General features: G+C 40.1%; 1 protein-coding gene across 1 annotated transcript in view; it reads left to right on the forward strand.

The window, feature by feature from the left end:
- Positions 1-11,435: 11,435 nt before the first annotated feature.
- Positions 11,436-16,863, forward strand: part of KCNA7 (potassium voltage-gated channel subfamily A member 7) — a 130,306-nt gene continuing 124,878 nt past the window's right edge. Inside the window, exon 1 of the mRNA XM_073602821.1 lies at positions 11,436-12,519. Within this exon, the coding sequence (XP_073458922.1) occupies positions 11,932-12,519 (588 nt within the window). The 5' untranslated portion in view covers positions 11,436-11,931. The remainder of the gene's footprint in view (positions 12,520-16,863) is intronic.

The following is a 16,863-nucleotide window of genomic DNA, read 5'->3' on the forward strand; positions in this document are numbered from 1 at the left end:
TGGTTGTTCCCGCTTTTTGCGGGCAGTTGTTTGTTTGTATGTCATAAAACCTAACAAAAAAAGTAATTTACAAAAAAAAAAAAAAAAATCGCTGATCACAGCCATTATTAGTAAAAGAAGAAGTAAATAAAAATGCCATAAAAAATATCCCATAGTTTGTAGAAGCGACAACTTTTGCACAAACCAATCAATATACGCTTATTGGGATTTTTTTACCAAAAATATGTTGCAGAATACATACAGTGCCTTGCAAAAGTATTTCTCGTGTTTTGTTGCCTCACAACCTGGAATTAACAGGGATTCTTTGAGGATTTGCATCATTTAATTTACAGAACATGCCCACAACTTTGAAGATGCTTTTTTTATTATTGTGAAGCAAACAACAAATACTACAAAATAACAGAAAAAGTCAATGTGCATAACTATTCACCCCCCTAAAGTCAATACTTTGTAATACTTTTGATTTTTGCTGAAAGTAATGGCTTTCTTCTGGCCACTCTGCCATAAAGCCCAACTGTTGTGCTATGTTCTTTCCATTTGGTTATGATAGATTTGATGGTGCTCCTATGGATCATCAAAGATTTGGATTTTTTTTATAACCTAACCCTGACTTCTACTTCTCAACAACATTGTCCCTTACTTGATTGGAGAGTTCCTTGGTCTTCATGGCAGTGTTTGGTTAGTGGTGCCTCTTGCTTAGGTGTTGCAGCCTCTGGGGCCTTTCAAAAAGGTGTGTATATGTGATGACAGATCATGTGACACTTAGATTGCACACAGGTGGACATCATTTCACTAATTGTGTGACTTCTGAAGGTAATTGGTTGCACCAGAGCTTTTTATAGGCTTTATAACAAAGGGGGTGAATACATATGCACATGCCAATTATGAGGTTTAGACATGTGCACACTGAAATATTTCGTTTCGGAATTTCGTTTTCGTCCGAAAAATAAATGTATTTAGTTACTCCCGAAATTCGTTTTGATCTATCTAGTTTTTCGTTAAAAATTGCATTCGTCCGAAAATCCAAATTAAGGTCGAATCTGTCATTGAAGGCTTATGGTGTCTGTCGAATGTACAGCTAAACTGTACAACGCCGTATAGTTTACTTGCTCCGTCGAATCTTCTTAGAACTTTCAACAGACACCATAAGCCAAAGTACGTGTGTACTTAGTTCTAGCTATTTTACTGCTCCTCCTCTTTGGTTACAATCAGCCAATAACATTCATCATCATCATTATTTTTATTTATCTTTTCTCCCCTACGTCGAATCTTTTCTCAACTACGTCGAATCTTTTCTCCCCTACGTCGAATCTTTCCTCCCCTACGTCGAATCTTTTCTCTCTACGTCGAATCTTTTCTCTCTGTGTAGAATAATCTTGGACTAATAGAGCTAAGCTTAGGCACATTCGACCACAGGTTTGATGGACACAGACTGTTATTGTCATCATCATGTCGAATCTCCTATCTATATCGAACTGTTGTAGCAACGAAAACGAAAATAAAGCATTTGTTTATGTCGGATCTTTCGTTTTTCGGACTCTGCACTTTTGTTATCGTTTGTTAAAATGATAACGAAAATACCTGAAATTCGGACGAAAATGCATTCGGACGAAAACGAATGCACATGTCTAATGAGGTTTTTTATTTCTGTAAAATAGTTTTATGTATATATTTTTCTAATTTTACTTCACCAACTTATGCCACGTACACACGAGCAGACTTTTCGACCGGACTGGTCAGACGGACCGAATCCGGCGGACAATGCGACCGTGTGTGGGCTTCATTGGACCTTCAGCGAAATTTTTCTGTCGAAAGTCTGACGGACTTTAGATTTGGAACATGCTTCAAATCTTTCCACCGTAACTCCGCTGGACCCAGTTCCTATCGAGAAATCCGCTCGTCTGTATGCTAGTCCGACAGACAAAAAAACAACGCATGCTCAAAAGCAAGTACGACACGGAAGCGCTCGGTTTGGTAAAACTAGTGTTCGTATTGTAGCTAGCACATTTCTCACGCTGCAAATTCTGTGATCGTTGAATGCAGCGCATTAATTGTCTTCTTTATAATGCTAGAAGAACGAAGTTGTTTTGCTGCTCATATTCACACAGAGTTCTCACAAACTGATTTCTGGATTATTTCTCTTTGATCTCATGAATGATATTGTATTTTTTAAAAGCCCCATCTCCATACTAATGTTTACTAATGTTTAGTGTTTTTTTTTGGAGTCATCTTTTATTATTTTTTATTTCATCAAGATCTTTTTTTAGGATTGTTCCAAAATTATTTTATAGTCATCTCCATATATATATATATATTTTTTTGGTGTAACAAGAACTTTTTTTTTTTTTTTTTGGTGTAAAGTTACCACAAGAACATAAGATATTTGTTTTTTTTGGAACCTCAAGAAGGTTGTTGTCCCTTGTTAATTTGACATGGGTCACCTCCCTTTGTGAGTCAGTCCAGCCATGTACTCAAACATATACCATTGTTCATAACAGCCTACATCCCAATGTCTATTTATCTGTTGGTTTTTATGTTGTTTTTGTATCTCTATGCATAGATTCTTATATATTGCAACAAGCTCTTACCATTCCCTGAGGAAGCCAATGTCTTGGCGAAACATGTAGGAAACTGAGCTCTTGCTTTGAAGGCCGTCTCTACCTGGCCCACCCTACTGCATTGTGGTCATGTACAATATATATGTTAATTGCAGCCAATGATTTTATCATTTCTTGTATGTATTGAATTGTGCTAAATAAAGTATTTTTTGTAATTTTACATCTACTATCTTACCTTCATACTTTTCTCCTTGGCACCGCTATAATCCCCTGCTCTCCCTATTGATCAATTACTAAGTTATTTTGGGATGAGGTGCTGCATCTGATGCAACCCATCTAGCCATACCTTCATTTTTTTTAAGATTGAGGGTGTTTGACCTCCCACAGATTCCTCATCTTCCTGTACTTCTCAATAAATGGTATCAGAAATTCAGGGTCCTTATACTTGTTATTCATTTTTGCTGTAACACAATACACAAGACAAAAACACTAATGTCAGCCTAAACTCACATAATCTTATCCCAAACATAAGTATCACTCTTTAAGCAGTATAGGCCGCTACAAAGTAAAGCAAATTTACCTTCGTTTTGGACGCTCGTAACTTTACTTGCTCCACGCACAGAACGTACGTACGGCACATGCGTGTCAGCTTTATATACACTGTGCTTGTGTGAAACTCCCCCTGCATCGCCCGCCCCTGATGTTCTTTTTCACGAATATTCCCCGCCCCTTTCTCTACGCACAGAACGTACGTACGGCACATGCGGGTTAGGTTTTTATACACTGCGCATGTGTGAAACTTCACCTGCGTCGCCCGCTCCCGACTTTCTTTTTCATGAATATTCTCCACCCCTTCTCTCTACGGTGCGCAGTAGGAGTAACAATGGCGGAGACACAGCAGGTGTGTACTAACTCCAGTAACGAGGAAAGCCCGGAGCCCGAAATGTCCCGATCTGGGAAGAGGAGATTTAGGGTCTCCAATATGGCCTTTGAAGAGATGGTGGAGATGGTAGCAATTTTGCAGAGAAAAGATTACGATGGGAAGTATTGACCGTATGCCCAGCCTAATTTACGAAAGGCAAAAATAATGTCCAGAGTGGTGAAGACCCTGCATCAGAATTTTGGGGTATGACGCTCTAAAGATCAGCTGAGGAAACGATGGTCCGACCTTAAATTGAGGGAGCCGGATCAGTACAGACGAATTAAGAAAGTTCTTAAAAAAAGTAAGTACTTGTCGTGTATTTCCTATTCTGATTATTAACTTGCATGCTGCTCCATGCGCTTTTCTTTACTGTACAGTTTTAATCGTTATTCGTTCGTTGGAAACATCATTCGTAGGAACATCGTTAGCAAGTATATATATGATGAATTTAGTTGATACAGGGTTGAAACAACATTTTGATCTTGGAAATTTGTCTTATTAAAAGAAGTTTAGGACATTGTTGTCTAGATGTCTTTGAAACCAGAATGAATAGCAAATTTCATTCAGTGGAATGTAAGGAGAGGACACTCAACAGCTGTTTACACATCTGGACTCAGGAGCACTAGTGTGGGACACCAGAATACATTTTTTAGGGTAACCCACACAGGTGCCCCAGTGACTACTTGTTGGGGTGTCTCTATCTGTGAATTGTGGCCAAAAAAGGTAAGTATTTCGGCTTGTTTCAAAGTGAGTTTTAATCATGTATTCAACTTGGATCTCTGCCCAAACAGACAATTGTACACCACTTCAATAAGAAAAAAGAAGGGAAGAAACTGCGCTCTGGTGAAGCCAACAAAAAAACAAAAATAAATAATGTGTGAACTGGAAAGCTGCAATTCCTCTATGCAACACAAGTACACAGTGAATAGTAAATGGGAAAAATTGGACTCGCGCTGAAAGGAATGATATCCTGGTGAGTGATCACCAATCAACAATAGGTCCCTATATGTGTGTCATACAAATAGGCAAAGTGAAAACAAAAAATAAATCGCAAAGTGACATTGCATCAAATACAGTAATTAATACATATAATAAAGTAAAGAAAAAATTAAGCATAAGTCCATAAACATAGTGACTGAATCACCAATGTGATAAATAAAAAAGTCCAAAAAACTGTGTGATTTCTGCTGTATGTAAACAATAGTGCTCAATCCACCAGCACAGGTAAACAATGGCCGCTTACCAAATACTCATGATCCCCCACTACAGAGGATCTGAGAAAGCTTGAAAAATATGATCCTCTAGGTCACAGCCAATGAACCAGGATCCTTGGGATAAATGGCACAACTGGGACGTTGCTACCGTGGTGAAGATAGTCTAGTATGTATTGGGACACCAACTTGCAATAGAATGGATGCACCATGTAAAATAGAAAGGCTCAAATAGTGTAAAATCATTTAAACTTTATTAAAATAAGTAACAAGAATTGCACTCACATGATGGTAGTAGTAAGTAAGCGCCTAAAGTGTCCGGAGCACCGGACGGTAAGTTCACAGACCACCTGTCCTGAGGACTACTTGTCTGACTATTTTCACCATGGTAGCAACGTCCCGGTTGTGCCATTTATCCCAAGGATCCTGGTTCATTGGCTGTGACCCGGAGGATCATATTTTTCAAGCTTTCTCAGATCCTCTGTAGTGGGGGATCATGAGTCTCTGGTAAGCAGCCATTGTTTACCTGTGGTGGTGGATTGAGCACTATTGTCTACATACAGCAGAAATCACACAGTTTTTTGGACTTGGTGATTCAGTCACTATGTTTATGGACTTATGCTTAATTTATTCTTTACTTTATTATATGTATTAATTACTGTATTTGATGTAATGTCACTTTGCGATTTATTTTTTGTTTTCACTTTGCCTATTTGTATGACACACATATAGGGACCTATTGTTGATTGGTGATCACTCACCAGGATATCATTCCTTTCAGCGCGATTCCAATTTTTCCCATTTACACCACTTCAATACAATGTTTCATATTCCTATTCCTGGACTCAAATACCCTTTGTTTCATTCTCATAGGGGAGAAAAGACTCAGACAACCTGATCCCAGGGACCCCCGGCCTCGCCTGCCAGGTTGGGAAATCAGCCCAAGCCCCACCGAGGATGTAGAGGAAGGAGCAGTGGAGGAAGTGGGCGACATGGGCACCACACCAGGTGAGTGTCTGACACCCCAGCTTCTGGTAATCTATGTATGCTTGCATATTTCTAAATACATTTTTTTTTAATGAATTTTAGGTGATGTTCTGGTTGTGGAAGGGGAAGCGGTGGAACCAGTTCCAAGCACCAGCGCCCCCCCTGAGGATGTTGACGAAGGAGAGGTGGAGGAAGTGGGCAACATGTGCACCCCACCAGGTGGGTGTCTGTCACCCCAGCTTCTGGTAATCTATGTACACCTGTATATTTCTAAATACATTTTTTCATCAATTTTAGGTGATGTTCTGGTTGTGGAAGGGGAAGCATTTACAATGGACAGCGCCCAAGGATTCATTGGCCAGATCATGGCCTGGAATGGGGATATTGATGCCATACGCATCCATTACCATACCATTGACCAGGGGCGTAACTACCACCATAGCGACCCATGCAGGCGCTATGGGGCCCGCAGCCGAGTGGGGCCGAGTGAGGATAAGAGCACCGCCGGCACAGTCTCCCAGCCAGGGGAAGAGGGAGGAAAGGAAGAGGCGAGCTGTCCGTATCAGCAGAGAGCTGAATTGCCCGATGTAAGAGCTTTCATTAGAACTTCCAGTGTTCCCAGGGCACACGTCACATAGCTCCACCTTTTGGCCCGGTGCCTTTGATAGACAGAACGGCGATCCAATGCGGGACATGTGACGTCATCAAAGGCGTCGGGCCAAGAGGTGGGGCTATGTGACGATGAGCCCCGGGAAGACAGGAAATTCAAATGAAAGCTATTACAGCGGGCAGTCCCGCTCTCTGCTGATCCGGGTGGCTTGCCTATTCCTCTGCATAGGTGAGGCTGTATGGGGCACAGGTCATGCTGTATAGGGCACAGGTCACGCTGTATGTGGCACAGGTCACGCTGCATTGACACTAGGGCAGCTGTGAGGGGGGGGGGCTGTTTGCAGAGGGGCCCCATACAACATTTTGCTATGGGGCCCTGATATTTCTAGTTACGCCCCTGCCATTGACATCATGCGTAATCGGCTGGACAATATGCAGCAGGAAATGAAGAACATGATCAATATTTTGGGGAGAATCTAATCCCTTTTTCCAAAATAAAACATCGATCATGTTAATCATTTCCTTTTTTGCTGACCCCATCCTGGGCTTTGACTTTTAAAAATATTTTTTAATATTAATATATTAATATTAATAATATATTCAATTTTATTGTAATAAAGCCTGTTTGTTAAAATAAATAAATAAATAAATAAATGATGCCTGTTTGTAAAAATAAATAAATGAATTAAAAAAATGATGCCTGTTTGTAAAAATAAAAATAAAAAATAAAAAAATGAGGCCTGTTTGTAAAAAAAAAAAAAAAAAAAAAAAAAAAAAAAAGAAATAAGGCCTGTTTGTAAAAAAAAAAAAAAAAAAAAAAAAAAAAAAATTATAATAATAAAAAAATGAGGCCTGTTTGTAAACAAAACAAAAAAAATATTTAAAATATATATATTTTAAAATAAAAAAAAATCTTGTGAATGTGCACAGATTAAAAATTATGTTTTAATCAACAAAATGTGTGGCTTCTTCTTTCAATGCTCAATACCATTTTTGAAAGTTATTTGGTGTTTACAGTGACAATGGGGCTTATTTACTAAAGGAAAATACACTTGGCACTACAAGTGCACTAGGAGAACCTAGGCAAAAAGAAAGGGAAGCAATAAATACATTTTGAGATTTTATCTGGTCATTATTTTTTATTTAAAAAATTAAAGATTGTCTGGCATTGCAATGGCCCCCCTACCTATAAAAAAATCAACATATTTATCATGAACTTGACGGGCGCTTTGGGGGGCCAAGCCAGTATGGCCAGTATCCAGGCCCATCAGAGGATTCTCTGTAAGTCCGGCCTCAGGCCCAACAGATGCAAGATAATTGCTTGAATGTTTGCGTAAATAATTGTGCAGGATGCAACACGCTAGGACAATGTGATTTATTTTGTAGTCCGCCATGTGGATGGCTGTCTGAAACAGGCGGAACCAGCTGGCCATTATCCCAAAGGCATTCTCCACAACTCTTCTCGCTCTGGCCAGCCGGAAGTTAAAAACCCTCCTCTCCGGGGTAAGGGTCCTTTGGGGGAATGGCCTCATCAGGTGCTCGCCCAGACCAAAGGCTTCATCTGCAATGAAGACAAAGGGGAGTCCTTCCACAATATATGCATCAGGTGGCAATCCCAGGCCACCACTCTGGAGACGCTGCTAGAACTCCGTCTGGGCGAAGACTCCTCCATCCGACATCCGGCCATTCTTCCCCATGTCTACATACAGAAATTCATATTGCCGACACCACCGCCATTAATACAATACTATTAAACCCCTTATAATTAAAATAGTATGACCCCGAATGGGGTGGTGGCACGATGTGGACGTATTTTCCATCTATAGCCCCTCCACAGTTGGGAAAGTCCCAACGAGTGACAAAATGGGATGCCACAGGCTGCCATTCCTGTGGCGTTGAAGAAAACTGGGGAGTCAAACAAGAAAAAAAATATAAGTACTTTTGCAAATAACATTGCAAGCACATTACACAAAAAACATTCTTGCCTAGCATCAGTATAACATTACATTTTTTTTGGGGAGGGGGGATTATAAAGCAATTTAAGGACACACAGACCATTTGGATAAATTTTAGGGAGGGATTATAAAGCAATTTAAGGACACACAGACCATTTGGATTAATTTTAGGGGGGGGGGATTATACAGCAATTTAAGAACACACAGGCCATTGGGATAAATTTGGGGGGGATTATAAAGCAATTTAAGGACACACAGACCATTTGGATACATTTTAGGTTAAAGCACTACAATTGAGATGACAAAATACATTGTTAATTGACTAGACTAGGTGGATATGGGCCCAGCATAGCGTGCTGGGGAGGTTAGTGAAGGCAATGCATATGCATTCAGGACAAAAAAGAGCATTAAAAAATTACAGCATGCATGAGGACAAAGGGGAAATTCACAGCATATTGCAATCATGGTAATTAGTGTTTGAGTAAAGAAATACATTACATTAGCAAACATTAAATGCAATAAAATGTGATGTTAAAGGATAAAAATCTTACCTTAATATAGTCCTTCTGCAGGACCTGGATGATGGCAGAACAGGTCTCTGGGATAATGACCCCCAGAGCCTGGGGGGAGATGCCTATCGAGAACTTAAGGTCCTGCAGGCTTCTCCCCGTCACCAAGTACCGCAACGTGGCGACTAGCCTCTGCTCCGGAGTGATGGCTTGCCTCATGCATGTATCATGCCTGCTAATGTAAGGGGTCAGCAAAGCCAACAAACGGTGAAAAATGGGGTCCGTCATCCTGAGAAAGTTCCTGAAATCCTCAGGATTATTCTCAAGGATCTCACGGAGCAAAGTCGTGAGAGAATTGGTCACGCTGGAGCAACCAATTCTTCATCCATGAACTCCTCCTCACCCTGTTCATGGACTGGGCTTGGGCTGAAGAATGAACTACAGCACCAAGCACATGCAATGCCCGAGCTCTACGACGAGTACATACACGCAACATGGCTTCAAAACGGTCGGCTGGTCAGAACACACTTAAAGGGGTTGTAAAGGTAAAAATTTTTTCACCTTAATGCATTCTATGCATTAAGGTGAAAAAACTTTTGACAGTACCGCCGCCCCCAGCCCCCCCGTTTTACTTACCTGACGCCTCGAATCTTCGCTGCACGTTCTTGTCATCTTCGCTGCAGCTCAGCCTGGTCGCTGATTGGCTGCAGTGGATGGATTGAAAGCAGCGCAGCCATTGGCTCGCGCTGCTGTCAATCACATCCGATGACGCGGCGCGCCGGGGGGCGGGGCCGAGTGATACAGCGAGCGGCTATAGCCGCCGGCTGTATCACGGGAGCGCGCCCGCAAGCACTCACCACCATGCGAGGGAGCTCGCATTAAGGTGGTGAATGCTTGCGGGGAGGAGCTGAGACAGCCGCCGAGGGACCCCAGAAGACTAGGTTCGGGGCCACTCTGTGCAGAACGAGCTGCACAGTGAAGGTAAGTATGATATGTTTGTTATTTTTAAAAAAAAAAAAAAAATACCTTTACAACCGCTTTAACAGAACGCACTGAGGAACAGCAAGGCCTGTGAAGAGCGAGCTGAAAATCAGCAACGAGCAGACAATAACACACTGATAAACCAATGCCAACTGACTACATGCACTGAAAAGCAGATACAAACCCCACACGCACAAACTGAACAACAGTTAAACCATCTGAAAAACACGAGTCTGAAAAAGCGCAAATCGTCTCTCACTAAACTTCTACTAACACGAGATAAACACTAAATTAGCAGAAGGGGCCCAACGGGTGGCGCACGAGCTATTACACTGCCTTTTTATAGTCTCATCGTACCTGGTGTAGGTAACCGCGTACTAGGCGGTCGGACTTTGGTGTGATCGTGTGTGGGCAAGTCTGTTCATTTGAAAGTCCGTCGGAAGTCCATCAAAAGTCAGTCGAAAGTCCGTCGGAAAGACCGTCAGACTTTTGATGCTGAAAAGCCGTCCCGTGTGTACGCGGCATTAGACTATTGTGTTCTGATCCATCACATATAATTCAGATTAAAAAAAACATTGGCTGTAATGTAACAAAATAGGTAAAAAGCCAATGGGGGTGAATACTTTTGCAAGGCACTGTATTGGCCTAATTGATGAAGAAATTATATTTTTTATTTTTTCTTATTGGATATGTTTTATAGAAGAAAGTAAAAAATATATATATTTTTTTTTTAATTGTCGATCTTTTTTTGTTTATAGCTCAGCAGAGGTGATCAAATACCACCAAAAGAAAGCTCTATTTTTGTGAAAAAAAGGACATCAACTTTATTTGGGTACAGCGTCGCACGACCGCGCAATTGTCAGTTAAAGTAACACTGTGCCGTATTGCAAAAAATGGCCTGGCCATAAAGGGGGTAAAACATTCCGTGGCTGAAGTGGTTAAAACACTCCAACATCTAATAGAAACTGAATATCAGTCTGTTGTACTGTCTCATGACCTTTGGATCATGTAATTTTCTTCAATATATTTTGGAAGAGTTTTGGAAATGAGTATTACTTAAATCAGTTAATTAAAGTATACCTAAAGCAATAATGTTTTCATTTTATAATTTTAGATAAAGTAGGAAATGGTAAATATTGGTTTTGTTTTTTTGCTCTTCCGAGGGGGGGGGGGTTTGTGTTATCTGTTCCATTGGAGAGATTTCTATTTACTTCCAATTGTGTAGACACAACAGGAATTAATAGGAAACCTCCCCAAAGTGACAATTCAACATTTTTGATTTCCCCTAATTCCCCTATATTCATATTAGGGACACAGACAGCAATAGACACATGACAAAGGTTCTAACCCACCATTCTATCCAAAACTAAAACTAAATAAAAGTTTTGGCTTTAGATAAATATGGTATGTCATTATGGGTTTGTAGTGCACCATGACCTTCCAAGATAACATATTGCATATATTGTTTTACCAGCAACATGTCCCATGTATTGGAAGCATAGGACTATTGAAAGTAGTCTAACACCTCATCAGCAGTCTGCTATATGAAGACTAGCTAGCAAGATATTATTTTTAGTGGCTGCACAGTGATGCTCTTTGGGCCGGGCTGACCTACAGCCTTCAGTGAGTTCCTGGACATTAGCAAAGGGAGGAGCCTCAGATGTGTATTTTTATTTTGCATGGAACTGTTAGCTTATGCAGTTAAGAGAACTCGATACCTTGAGCTCAGCGTGCGTGTTTACAGCACAGAGTGAAGTGCTGCTATTGGTATGAAGGTCTGGAAAGAAGTATACAGACAGAGAGAGAGAAAGAGAGAGAATGTGACATAACGTTAATCCCTAGAGCAGGGCAGTCACAATCACAAAACAGAGAGAAAAGGCTTGAGAGAGAAGGCTGGTATGTAAGCTCATTGCATGAAAGAAATCTCCCCTGGAACCTTATAAGAGAAGTTTGAAAAGTTGGAAAGATAAACTTTTACGGCAAAGTCAATCAAACATGATCTGTAAACTCATCCCTCCCTACTGAGGAGAAAGAAAATTTTGACAGACACTGCCATCCGAAGATAGGAAAGTAAAGAATTTGAGAAAAGAGAATGTGAAAACTTTGAAACAAGAAGACTATACAAAGCCAGGACTTAGGGGACTATGGAGAAATCGTTGTGGTTGAGACTACCCTGAGGATTGTAGTTTTCTCTCAGTCATGGAGAACGGGGAGGAAGTGATTGGGGGTTCCAATCTCATGATAGTCCCCCATGAGAAGAAGTATGAGCTCTGTCGCCAGAAAGACTGCTGTGAGCGGGTTGTGATCAACGTCTCGGGGTTGAGGTTTGAGACCCAGATAAGGACACTAAGCCGGTTTCCCGATACCTTGTTGGGAGACCCAAGGCAAAGAATGCGTTTTTTTGATCCCTTGAGGAACGAGTACTTCTTTGACCGAAATCGCCCATGTTTTGACTCAATACTTTATTTTTACCAATCAGGAGGTCGACTACGTCGGCCTGCCAATGTACCCCTAGATGTCTTTATGGAGGAGCTGATGTTTTACCAGCTTGGAGATGATGTGATCAGTAAATTTAGGGAAGATGAGGGCTTTCCGAAAGAAGAGGAGAGACTTCTTCCGGAATGTGAGTTCATGAAGCAAGTTTGGCTCCTGTTTGAACACCCAGACAGTTCATCTGCAGCCCGAATCATTGCCATTATTTCTGTTATGGTCATCCTTATCTCCATAGTCATTTTCTGCTTAGAAACACTACCTGAATTCCGGGATGAAAGGGATCTGTCTTTACCGGTAAGTGTTATAATTTTATTCTCTACCACTAAATTAAGTTTTATTTCTAATTCATTTCTAATTCATATTTACTGTATATCATAGCTCCCACCAAAAAGTGGCAATACTAGATGGATTAATAATACATATTAGGACAAACCTGTTCTATTAACCAGCAATTCTTAATGTGCAACTGATCATTAGGTCATGAAACTATGATTTACATGTCTCCATTAGAAATCTTTAAAGGAATAAACCACCTAAACTTTGTGTAGGAAGGAAAGTGGTTATATGCAAATACATTTAGTTTTAACAAGGCAATGTTGTCTTACTGTAACTATAGAGGGTGATTTTTTGGTTACACCAATTCTGCTTGCACAGTTGACTACTGCGACATGGAAGTATGATTTACATGTCTCCACCCAGAACACCTTAACACAAACCTATGAAGGGAAAAAAGTAGGAGCTGTCATTGATCCTGGCTTATTTAGAGAATTAAAGGCTGGGAACAAGCATGTAACCAGTGAATTCACTCACTAGTTGAGAAAGCAAGAGCAGTCTATCTATTTAAAATCAAGTCAGGAATGGCAGCCCTTGTACTTCTATCCTTACAGGTTCTCTTTAAAGTAATAAACAACTTACTTTTAGGATATGTAGGATAATGTTATATGTACTATATATCATATATATTCAGTATTAAGAATGCAATGTTATAATAAAAAAAAAAAATGTGAAAAAAAAGTCAAATATACTCACATTACACTTAGTAAGTATTTTTTTTTTCCTCACAATATTTTTAACTTTGTGGTATTTATTGGCGGGATGGAGGGAAATAGTAAATATGTCATCCTTATATTTCCATAAAAGATTTACATTAATCTTTATATTTTCATCTTCAAATTCTGAAGTACCTGCCTATATGAATTTAATAAGTAGGTTCATTTTGAAGCAGGTTTTACATTCACAGGCTATATCAAGGCACACTTGAATGGTAGTCTGGAAACACTGGCATTTGACTGGTGGAATGGTGAACTCTAAAATCTCTTATTGGTTGCACAGCACCAATTAGGACCATTAAATTAATTGAAAATGTATTCAAAGTGATTGGTTGTTAGCCCCAAATACTACACTAAGTGGAATAGTACACAAATATTTTAGTTCCATTGTCTTGTCATAGTTTGCCCACGAGCAAAACTTTGGGCTAGCATTCTTTGATTGCTGGCGCTTAGCAACATGCTATAGGACTCCAGGTTCCTTGGTACTAACAAAATGTTGTGATACATTATCAGATACACATTTATAACGCTAAGGCCTGATTTAAGGCAAGAGACTGCAGAGGCCATTCAAAAGTATGCTAACAAGCCATTTTTGCAATATAGAGTTGAAAACAAAACGAGTTCTAACTGGTTGTTGGGGGCAACCAGGATTTTTATAATTGTCACAAGCTCATTCATAAGCCCTTTAGTTTATAAACCATGTTCACCTATAACTAGTAGCAGTATCAGATTGACAGTTAGCTATTTTAATGACAGTCTATCATCAAGACACAAAAAAGTGGACCTTAGCATTGAACTTATTAGATAAAGTAACACGTTTAACTTAAATCTTTCAGTAACTGGATACATAGTACTAAAGTACTATGTAAAAATCTCTTGCTCTTGACGCAACCATGTTTAACTATTATTTGCAAGATCCCAACTTTACGCAGCTTTTAGGTTGGGTTCACACCTCCGACGGATGCGGCTCACAGCAGGGGTCTGGTGCGTCCCTGTTCTGCATTTCAAGGATGAATCAGGGATTAATTTTTGCCTGAATTTGGCTCTGAAATGAAGCCAAAGACGCAAGACGGAGATATGTGAGAGCTGGTCACAATCTCCTGTCATGCAAATTGGATGCGGGGTAAACCGCATCCAATTCGCATAGGTGTGAACCCAGCCTTAGTGTTAGAATTAATTTTTAAAGTTAATTAAAAGGCAAAGCTTTTTTGTTTGATCAGAATTTTATTACTATTTTACCCTTGCTGAGAAAATTTACCCTCGTTATACCTTCTGGTGACAAAAGTGATTTGAAATCCACACTTTTACAGCTGTCACCAGAACAGGAATAGAGAAAAAAAAGTCTTTTACTCAGGGACCTGTCCCCCTTACAATTGTATTTCCTCCCACTTTGGAGAGATTTCCTCTCATCTTCTAATAAATCTCTTAGAAAATGAAGGGAAATCTCCCCAATGGGACACATACAGAAGTTAATCCATGTTGTGTCACATGTTAACATGCATTGTGTTAAGGCAGTCTATTCATATTCAGGGGTTGCCAATGCATTGGAATATAACAAACAAAGGCATCTTTTTTTTCTGACACAGCACACCACAATGCACAGTAGAGCATTGTTGTGTGGTGCAATGCATATATGTTAAAGCTCCATTGCCTTACGGCGTTGAAGTGCCATTCAAAATGAATGTCACCTTAATGTGCCAACACATGCATGCTACCACAACACACCCGATTGAAAAAGCTTGTTTTGGCCCTTAACCATTCCCTACTTTATTTACATATAGTTACATAGTAGGTGAGGTTGAAAAAAGACACAAGTCCATCAAGTCCAACCTATGTGTGTGATTATGTGTCAGTATTTCATTACATATCCCTGTATGTTGCGGTCATTCAGGTGATTATCTAATAGTTTCTTGAAGCTTTCAATGCTCCCCGCTGAGACCACCGCCTGTGGAAGGGAATTCCACATCCTTGCCGCTCTTACAGTAAAGAACCCTCTACGTAGTTTAAGGTTAAACCTCTTTTCTTCTAATTGTAATGAGTGGCCACGAGTCTTATTAAACTCTCTTCTGCGAAAAAGTTTTATCCCTATTGTGGGGTCACCAGTACAGTATTTGTAAATTGAAATCATATCCCCTCTCAAGCGTCTCTTCTCCAGAGAGAATAAGTTCAGTGCTTGCAACCTTTCCTCATAACTAAGATCCTCCAGACCCTTTATTAGCTTTGTTGCCCTTCTTTGTATTCGCTCCATTTCCAGTACATCCCTCCTGAGGACTGGTGCCCAGAACTGGACAGCATACTCCAGGTGCGGCCGGACCAGAGTCTTGTAGAGCGGGAGAATTATCGTTTTATCTCTGGAGTTGATCCCCCTTTTAATGCATGCCAATATTCTGTTTGCTTTATTAGCAGCAGCTTGGCATTGCATGCCATTGCTGAGCCTATCATCTACTAGGACCCCCAGGTCCTTTTCCATCCTAGATTCCCCCAGAGGTTCTCCCCCCAGTGTATAGATTGCATTCATATTTTTGCCACCCAAATGCATTATTTTACATTTTTCTACATTGAACCTCATTTGCCATGTAGTCGCCCACCCCATTAATTTGTTCAGGTCTTTTTGCAAGGTTTCCACATCCTGCGGAGAAGTTATTGCCCTGCTTAGCTTAGTATTGTCTGCAAATACAGAGATTGAACTGTTTATCCCATCCTCCAGGTCGTTTATAAACAAATTAAATAGGATTGGTCCCAGCACAGAACTCTGGGGAACCCCACTACCCACCCCTGACAATTCTGAGTACTCGCCATTTATCACCACCCTCTGAACACGCCCTTGTAGCCAGTTTTCAATCCATGTACTCACCCTATGGTCCATGCCAACGGACCTTATTTTAAAACACAAAAAAATATATATATCAATTTGAACATTCTTTAGGGATAACGGTACTTACGGGGCAAATTGATTCACATGGCCTTGTTACTGTAGCCTGAAAAAAAGTTAATTTCTTGACTTTTTTATTTGTCCAGATTAGTGTGGTTAAAAAAGCATGGTCTGCAGCCATGTGGTCTGATTTCACCCCTCTCAACTGAGGATACTATTGAGAGATGGGAGATTGCATTTTGTGATATCCAACAGTGGTGATTAAGAACACTGTGGAAGAGTTCTAGTTTGGTAGATTTTGATTAAGACATATTGGAGAGATTGGTGTTCACTGCACTTTTGATTTGGTTAAATTTAAAAGTGGACATGTGAACCCTTAAATGATATCTATGGTCAAAATGTAAAATCATATATTCATTTTCACATTGTATTTCAATTTGTAGCCTACCCCTAATACTTTAAATGATATTGAAGTTGGTAAAACTTACTCTGGGTGAAGTTCCCTACACATTTACTTACTCAAATTCTGTGACATACAGTATGTTATATTCACTATCTCTTGATAGGCACTGTTGTGTCACATATTTTACAGACCTCGCCTTCTCAGATCACATATTAATGTAAAAGGGCAATGGGGTAGACTTATTAACTATAGCATTGCCTGGAGGACAAACTGAAGGACTGGGCAGGCAAGTTCTGCCATGTATTATTTCAAAG

This window comes from Aquarana catesbeiana, linkage group LG10 (assembly GCF_042186555.1).
Source record: "Aquarana catesbeiana isolate 2022-GZ linkage group LG10, ASM4218655v1, whole genome shotgun sequence".
Taxonomy (NCBI): Eukaryota; Metazoa; Chordata; class Amphibia; order Anura; family Ranidae; genus Aquarana; species Aquarana catesbeiana.